The 8,940-nt window shown below is 40.7% G+C and overlaps 1 protein-coding gene across 3 annotated transcripts; it reads right to left on the minus strand.

Moving 5' to 3' along the window:
• Positions 1–2,589: 2,589 nt before the first annotated feature.
• LOC110492742 (oxysterol-binding protein-related protein 2) lies at positions 2,590–8,813 on the minus strand. Of its 3 annotated transcripts, none has more exons than XM_021567201.3 (14): positions 8,708–8,813; positions 8,189–8,315; positions 7,925–8,039; positions 7,748–7,823; positions 7,404–7,538; positions 7,179–7,276; positions 6,837–7,019; positions 6,605–6,712; positions 6,402–6,491; positions 4,969–5,089; positions 4,568–4,687; positions 4,313–4,436; positions 4,108–4,198; positions 2,590–3,971 (listed from the first exon to the last, which is right to left on the minus strand). In XM_021567201.3, exons 2-14 carry the CDS (start codon positions 8,223–8,225, stop codon positions 3,869–3,871), a joined length of 1,401 nt encoding a protein of 466 aa, XP_021422876.1. In that variant the 5' UTR covers positions 8,226–8,315; positions 8,708–8,813; the 3' UTR covers positions 2,590–3,868. The 3 variants fall into 3 exon arrangements, with proteins under 3 accessions (XP_021422876.1, XP_021422877.1, XP_090059167.1); XM_021567202.3 differs by having other exon boundaries at positions 8,138–8,315; positions 8,708–8,794; XM_090203041.1 differs by lacking the exons at positions 2,590–3,971; positions 4,108–4,198; positions 4,313–4,436 and having other exon boundaries at positions 4,913–5,089; positions 8,708–8,799.
• Positions 8,814–8,940: the final 127 nt, after the last annotated feature.

The following is an 8,940-nucleotide window of genomic DNA, read 5'->3' on the forward strand; positions in this document are numbered from 1 at the left end:
CAAGAGACCAATTTAGGTTTATCAGACTGTTGAGTAGTTCCAAAAACATATATTTGTATTTTATTGAAAGTGTATTTCTTTAAATATAGCCTACACAATACCTTTCAACATACCAGTATTTGTGTAAAATTTCAAAAGAAATGCTGGCATAAATAATACAATATAACAAATAAAATTTGTCAAATTATCCATTTATTTTTTTCAAAGGTGGTTGCAATTATGTGAAAAACAGTTGTTCCAAAGTTTAGCATGTCTTTGCAGGAAATCTTTATTTTGAAGAAGAACAATCTGTGATCGTGCTGCCAGCATAATATCCTGCTGCTAGGAGAACGTTCATCTACTAGAGCAGAAACAATCTGACAGGAGGGTGTAACAAAACTTTTCTGAAAAACATTATTGCGATTGGCTGACTACCACCATTGCATGGCTGTGATTGGTTAGAACATGCGTCAATGTTACACCTTTAAACGACACAAAATATTTTGTTTTTTGTGCTGTTCAGCCAGATATAGAATATAATAACTTTATTTTACTGTACATTCATATTTTCTAGACTGTATATTCGAAAGTGAAATCAAAATGACATCTTCTTTTGACATCATTAACAAACACAAAATTCTCAATTATGGGTCCTGATACTTTATTTCATAAATGTTGCTTCTTTGCAAATGACCAGTGTACAGTAAGAACATCACAATATAGTAGAGTAAGGTGTGTTTCTGGAACCTGGCGATCGATGTGTGTAATAATTCGCAAAAGCTCTGTACAAGTGCAGGAAAACAACAGAAACAACAGTAAATGTGCCGGTACATTGACTAGGACTGACATGTATACATTTCAATCAATCAATCAAATGTATTTATAAAGCCCTTCTTACATCAGCTGATGTCACAAAGTGTTGTACAGAAACCCAGCCTAAAACCCCAAACAGCAAGCAATGCAGGTGTAGAGGAAAAACTCCCTAGTGTTGTCTTAAGGGTAAAAAATGCTAAAAATGTGTTTACACCTATGCAGTAACTATGCAGTAACTTTAGCAATAATAATAATAATAAACCTCTACTTTAGTAAAGAAAATAATTATGTGTTGTAATAAAAAACGAGTGGTGTCCACTGATTGTGCATTGTGAAAAGGGAAAACCCAGATATTCACCAAGTTTGTGATGAATGACAGATTTGTTCCTTCATGCAAAATAGATTTGCGGTTTACAATTCAATTAAGCTGCTTTATTTGAGGGGTTTAGTGAAGGCGGGTAATTTTTTACCCTTAGGATAAGGGGAGTATACAGAATGTTAAGACTACACATGACTAAACAAAAGTATGTGGCTCGTCGAACATCTCATTCCAAAAACATGGCCATTGATATGGAGTTGGTCCCCCCTTTGCTGCTATAACGCAGTTGTAAGTGAGAACTTGTTCTCAACTGGCCTCCTGGTTAAATAATGGTGAAATAATAATAAGAAGAATTACTTTAAATAACAGCCTCCATCTTCTGGGAAGGCTTTCCACGAGATGTGGGAACATTACTGTGGGGACTTGGTTCCATTCAGCCAAGAGCATTAGTGAGGTCGGGCACTAATGTTGGGTGATTGGGCCTGGCTCGCAGTCGGCGTTCCAATTCATCCCAAAGGCGTTCGATGTCAAGTTCTTTCACACCAATCTCGACAAACCATTGTGCACGGGGGCTTTGTTGCTACAAAGTTGGAAGCACAGAATAGTCTAGAATGTCATTATATGCTGTAGCATTAAGATTTCCCTTCACTGGAACTAAGGGGCCTAGTCCAAACCAAGAAAAACAGCCCCAGACCATTACTCCTCTACCAAACTTTACAGTTGCCACTTTTCATTTGGACAGGTAGTGTTTTCCTGGCATCCGCCAAACTGAGATTAGTCCGTCAGACTGGTAGATGGTGAAGCGTGATTCATCACTCCAGAAAACGCATTTGCACTGCTCCAGAATCCAATGGGCGGCAAGCTTTACAACAATCCAGCCGACACTTGGAATTACGCATGCTGATTTTAGGCTTGTGCGGCTGCTCGGCCATGGTCACCCATTTCTTGAAGCTCCCGACAAACAGTTATTGTGCTGACATCGCTTCGAGGCAGTTTGGAACTTGGTAGTGAGTGTTACAACCAAGCACAGATGCGCTTCAGCACAAGGCAGTACTGTTTTGTGAGCTTGTGTGGCCTACCATTTTGAGGCTGAGCCATTATTCCTCCTAGAAGTTTCCACTTCATAATAACAGCACTTAAAGTTGACCGGGGCAGCTCAAGCAGGGCAGAAGTCTAACGAATGACGGTGCCACGTTGAGTCACTGAGCTCTTCAGTAAGGCCATTCTACTGCCAATGTTTGTCTACGGAGATTGCATGGCTGTGTGCTCAATTTTATACAACTGTCAGCAACGGGTGTGGCTGAAACAGCCGAATCCACTCATTTGAAGTGGTGTCCATCTACTTTTGTACGTATATACAGTATATGTAACCAGACTTTTGAGTGTTCCACTGTGCACCATAACCCTGACAGCTAATTAATGATACCTATCAATATCTGAGGGGATACACTGTTACAAACATGCCAAACGTAGCCTACTTCTACATAAAACATTTTTTATTAAGGGTAACATGTGAGGGAGGGGGAAGCAGGTCAGACACCATCATTCTGTGCACAGGACTGGAAGCATACTCAGATGGTAGTGTTAAGAGATAACTAGTGCTATCCCATTGGAGTATGACACCCTCCCAAGTCTAGAAGTACTGTATGTTCAGCACAGAATCTTCAGCGGTCAGATACCAATGAGGGAGGCCCATAAGTGATGTTTGTTTATTTTCACATTCTATGTCTCCTAGTTGTGCAGTAGACAGAGAAAAATGGTCATGTTTGTTTGCATAGATTTACGATGGCTGACATTTAAAAGGTGCTCCATTTGATTTCATGTCGCTGTGATCAATACCAGAGCTTTACGTAATGAAAAAGGGGGATGCGATTTGGAAAAACAATCTTTCAAGTGTTATATGGTTTTCGTTTGTGTAAAGAATTATTTAGGTGACCATGCACAACACGCACACACACACACCAAATTATCATCTGCATTTGTTACAGTTTTCAATGCCATAACAATCATTTACAAATAACACTTAGTTTACTAAGTTAGTAAAACACGGTCATTAGCAGCTTTCAGTTCTAGACTTCTAGTCACAAAACAACACGTTCAAATCCTTAATATTTAAGAAGGAACCAGCACGTGAATAATGTGCACATCATGTTTTAGAAACATCTCAAATAAAAGTCTTAATACTCACACAACTTATGAATAAAAGTTGTGTGAATGAAGCCTGATCTTTGAATGTAACTGTGTTTGTACAGTGAGTATTGTACAAACTCCTCCTTCCAATCTAGCTCAACATGATAATGTATGTCGATCAGAGCTATAGTACATTATTCCACTGCTGAACAATGGCCACCACCACAGATGTCACATTATCGGATGTGGTTTTAGAAAGCCTTGGGTACCATAAATAAAACCATCAGAGATGAGTGGGATTCTTACAGTTAATTAACCAGGAGGCCCAGGCCATTTAGGAAGACTGAATATTCTCTTATCTTAGCCTCGATTTTAAGTCTTTCACAATGCTCAAATTTTCCCTTTGTCACTTGCACAATGGGAATGAAATCATGTTTGTCACATACATATTAACTTCTTGATTCCATTGTTGTATTGTGGGAGAGGTTTGTCTAGGTTGGGAAAATTGTAATAAAATTGTGGGCTCAGCTGCCTGACATTCTAAGGCTGAGTACGAACGGGATCATCGGGCAAACATCAGTCCACTACGGGTGGTGATGGAAACCCTTCCTTGTTCCTCCTGCCCCATCAGTAAAGGTTGGGACAGTCTGTGTAATTTCTATCAAAATATCCCCCTGTGTACAGCCAGTCCTGGGCTCCTGTGTGAGGGTTTGTTCCCAACCGAAACCACCTGTGAAGTTCAAAAGAAATGGGACAGGAATTTGTTTCAGGGAAATGATTGAATCAAAATTGGATTACATTAACATGAAAACACATTCACATCTCAGGACATACGTATACTTATTATTGTTGCATAGCGAACACACCTGGTTGACCACTCTTCTTCATCCTTGGAACATTCCTTGCGTGCAGCTCTCTGTTTTTCCTCTAGCCTGTCCTTCTCTACACTTGCTGTGTCTGCAATATACAAACCAATGTGCTCCATTTGGTTTGGTTATCGATTCATCTTGAATGTTGTTATCGAATAGTGTGTGTGTGTGCGCGCGTCTGTGTTTCAATGTGAGTCATTACCCAGGTCTCCATTCTCCATTGCTCTGATGTCAGGTCGTAGACGGCAGTCCGTGGGTGCCAACAGCCTCTCCATACCAGGCTCCAGCTCATTCAGTGTTATGGTGAAGCCGGTGAAGTTATACATCTATACCAGAGAGACCAAGGATGAGAGTCAGGGTTAATTAGGTACACAGGAGAAACAGTAAGAAACACCATATCCCTAATGGCTCCCTGTGTGTGTGTGTGTGTGTGTGTGTGTGTGTGTGTGTGTGTTACCTCTTCAGAATGTGCAGGTCGTGGGGTTATTCTCCACAGTAAGGCACTTCCTGTTATCACAGAGACGGTCTCTTGAACCCCAGGCATATCTTCAGTCTCCTGTTTTCCAGCACTTTGCTCCTACATACAAGACTATGCACATTAGTCTACTATAAACTACAGACAGTTGCATTTACACAAACTTTAAAGCAACATAAAGAGCCATCTACCATAATACACTAATAGAACAGTCATAACTAGAAATGCTGTAGCACACTATGCCTACAGTACTTACAATACCTTCACCTAAAGCCACTGCATGTTTATGTGAAAGGAAGAAACACAATTTTAGGAAAATTATTTCACCTTTTTTGTTGTTGCCATTGGGCCGGTTCTTGGACAAATCACTTCTGAGTGCTCACCGGTTTATTTTTCTTAGCATCTCCCTTTTCGGCCTTCTTCTTGTTGGCTTCATACACCTTAGGCGCCACACTGTACATACACTCTGTCCACTTCCCATACAGCACACGTCGCTTCCTCTTACTGTTCCCAAAACAATGTAAGCACAGTTCATTTAGGAACAACCACACGAAACAGTGAGTTACAACTTAAAACATCCAGTCGTTATTGTACGTCAATGCTGACAGAATGCATAACAGACGACACACACTGCCGTTTAAAAGTTTGGGTCACTTAGAAATGTTCTTGTTCTTGAAAGAAAAGCACATTTTCCGTCTATTAAAATAACATCAAACTGATCAGAAATACAGTGTAGAGTAGACATTGTTAATGTTGTAAATGACTATTGTAGCTGGAAACGGCAGATTTTCTACGGAATATCTACATAGGCTTACAGGGGCCCATTATCAGCAACCATCACTCCTGTGTTCTAACGGCACGTTGTGTTAGCTAATCCAAGCTAATAATTTTAAAAGGCTAATTGATCATTAGAAAACCCTTTTGCAATTATGTTAGCACAGTTGAAAACTGTTGTTCTGATTAAAGAAGCAATAACACTGGCCTTCTTTAGACTAGTTGAGTATCTGGAGAATTAGCATTTGTGGGTTCGATTGCAGACTCAAAATGGCTAGAAACAAATAACTTTCTTCTGAAACAACTGAGCAAGAGGACAAGTACATTAAAATGTCTTGTTTGAGAAACAGACGCCTCACAAGTCCTCAACTGGCAGCTTCATTGAAATAGTACCCGCAAAACACCAGTGCCAATGTCAACAGTGAAGAGGTGACTCTGGGATGCTGGCCTTCTAGGCAGAGTTGCAAAGAAAAAGCCATATCTCAGACTGGCCAATAAAAAGATAAGGTTAAGATGGGAAAAAGAACACAGACACTGGACAGAGGAACTCTGCCTGGAAGGCCAACATCCTGGAATCGCCTCTTCACTGTTGACGTTGAGACTGGTGTTTTGCGGGTACTATTAAATGAAGCTGCCAGTTGAGGACTTGTGAGGCATCTGTAATCAGCACAACAGTTTTCAGCTGTGCTAACATAATTGCAAAAGGGTTTTCTAATGATCAATTAGCCTTTTAAAATTATAAACTTGGATTAGCTAACACAAAGTGCCATTGGAACACATTTGTGATGGTTGCTTATAATGGGCCTCTGTACGCCTATGCAGATATTCCATTAAAAATCCGCTGTTTCCAGCTAAAATAGTCATTAACAACGTCTACACTGTATTTCTGATCAATTTGATGTTATTTTAATGGACAAAAAAATATATATTTTCTTTCAAAAACAAGAACATTTCTAAGTGTCCCCAAACTTTTGAAAGGTAGTGTATTACTATGACTTAACAAATTCCTAATTGTGGGCTCATTACTCTATTCTTCTCTCACCTCTTATCCTGAATGTAGCCCTCCACTTTGTGCAGCTCTTTCCCAAACATGCCGCACGGCTTGAAGTTCAACACACACCTGTCCCCCGTGCTGACCAATCAGAAGAGGCGGGAGGGAGAATATTAATTTATTGTAGTAAATTCAATCAAATAAATCATAATAAACGTTTGTTCTGAATCAAGGTTTGGCATTTGCTGTCTTACTGGTGGTTGACTATTTCCACAGTTCCGTATTGCTCAATCCAGAGCTTGCCCATGATGATGTTATGTACACAGCAGAGAGGGTTTGTCCATGTAAACGCCTCTTTACGTCTGCAACAAAACAAGTTGTTATTAAGTCACTAGCGGTTGATGTGAGAGAGTCTGTATTGTGTGCTTAGTACACACAGATGTCAACGTAGATACTGCATACGCTTTCTTACACGCAGTCACTCACTTGAGCAGCTCCAGTGTCATGGTGCCTTTAGGCTCCGCCTCCACGCTCTTGCCCCAGAACTTGAGTTTGGGGTAGATGGAGCCGTGGAACTCAAACTCCTGCTTCAGAGACTGGGCATGGAAGGCACTGATAGGTGGATGGTGGCTCACTTGTTCTGAGATCAACCTGTACCCCTCGTCCTCACTAACACAGAGAAGAGCATGTTAAAAAGAGCATACTCGACACCTCAGTAAATAGATTATCCAAAGAGATTCGACTTATTTACACTGTCCTCTGAAATCAATAAAAATCTCAAAAAGGTTTCCAGAAAAAGAGGTACAGTACGAAAAATGCTAACTGTACCGTGTGAGTTCATAGGTCTCCCCCAGCAACGGATTAAATGGCTTTCCAGTTCTGTCCCATTGAGATGCCACAGAAGAAACTGCAAAAGCAGCTACCACCTGATAGAGATAACACAGGAGAAAACAAAGTCTGTCATTGTGTGAAGCCCCGTAAGAGCAGGTACAACTATCTACTACTACTATTGTTGAGGGGAGGGTGTCAGTGTATCCCATCTGTTTTGTTTACCTGCATGCGGTCTATGGAGTCTGACAGGGTGCAGGCTTTGTGGATGAGGTGAGTGTGTTCCATGTACTCTGACATTCTCTGGAGGAAACTCAGGGGCTCGTTGAGCACGATGGGCATCGTTATCTTGGACAGCTCCTGTGTAAACGCAGCAAAGAACAAATCAATAGAGTCATTAATAGATAATAGCTTGTTTATTACATTTACCCTAAAGCGTTTGTATGAACTCCTCTGTACGATGTGGGTAAACAGAATGTCATCCAATTTGTAGCTTTGTTATGATTTCTGTTTGTGCGTCTGTATAGTGGATGGTTTTGGGGGCATAAAAGTGTTGGAGACATCCTCACCATGCCAATGCATTTCTTTAGTATGCCCCATACACTGTAGTCACATCTGGAGATCATTGGAGCAGGCAGGGTTTTCCTGTAATAAACACCAACACAAAGACATAAAAAATGATGGGCACTGAATACGCATGCAAACTGTGATGCTACAGGACATAGATATTTCCTTTGCAACCTCACCTGCGCTCCCACACTCCATTTGCCTGAGGTGTGCTGGCATTGGATGAATGCTTGCTGTCATACACTTGGGCATCTTCAAAATTGACCTCACAAGAGTCCTCATCTGATTCGAGACCTGAGAAATACAAGAAAAAAGGGTCACTCACACTAAGAAGTCTCCCTTAGACAGTCACGGCGTCTGCTATTATAAACACATAGCGATTAGTCTCTCACCAATTAGCTAATGTACTTTTTATGACATTTCTAAAGCATGCATCCATCCACCTGTCTCAGCATCGTAGAACTCTTCCTCGCTGTTCATTCTGAGCAGTATTGTGCAATGTCACTCAAAACATATCTTTATTTTTTGGCCGGGTACTTGTGGTTCAGGCTATCCAAGCCTCACAGACACCTGGAATCAAAAACACACATTCCCATCCATCAGTGTGTGCCACAAGAAAAATAATACGAAACTAGTTACAGTTAATGATACAATTATATTTATTTTTTATCCATGAGAAAATCAATTTACTTATTGCGAAATACCCTAGCTTGTTGAGCTGTGATGGGCTGGCTAGCAACTAGGACCACTAGCTAGCTAACGTTACAGTACTACTGTAGCCAGCTACAGCTAATGTCAGCCAACAAGCCAGTCACTCCAATGTCTTTGGATTCTGCGAAAACTGCGCGCAAAGTGAGCTGGTGCTGGATCAAAGATTCAAACGGCTAGCAAACGTCAGCTAACGACTGAAAGTGCCTAAATACAATGTAAAGAATTGAAGGAATGTAGTAAATGTGATTTACCAGCCTTTCAAAGTCCAAATGTGTTGCTGTACAAAACATAAACAACGAAGAGTGTACTAGTCTTGAAGAACTCTAGGGGGCGGAAGTGGGCGGTAAGGACGATGCTACTGATAGGCCTGTCAACCAATCCCAATCTCGGGTTCTAGTCCTGTCATAGACAGTGCAAGAAAAATAGAAATAGAATGGATAAAACGGATAAAGGTCTACAAATATTTTATGCATTGATCAGTAAG

The sequence above is a fragment of the Oncorhynchus mykiss genome, chromosome 16, assembly GCF_057628025.1.
Source record: "Oncorhynchus mykiss isolate SJ-2025 chromosome 16, ASM5762802v1, whole genome shotgun sequence".
Classification (NCBI taxonomy): domain Eukaryota; kingdom Metazoa; phylum Chordata; class Actinopteri; order Salmoniformes; family Salmonidae; genus Oncorhynchus; species Oncorhynchus mykiss.

Coding starts and splice junctions, on each gene's coding strand:
- LOC110492742 (XM_021567201.3), bottom strand. CDS start 8,225: ATGAACAGCGAGGAAGAGTTCTACGATGCTGAGACAG. Junction 7,020..7,178: donor GAGACCTATGAACTCACACG/GTACAGTTAGCA, acceptor TCTCTGTGTTAG/TGAGGACGAGGGGTACAGGT. Junction 5,090..6,401: donor GGCTACATTCAGGATAAGAG/GTGAGAGAAGAA, acceptor TTTTGGGAACAG/TAAGAGGAAGCGACGTGTGC.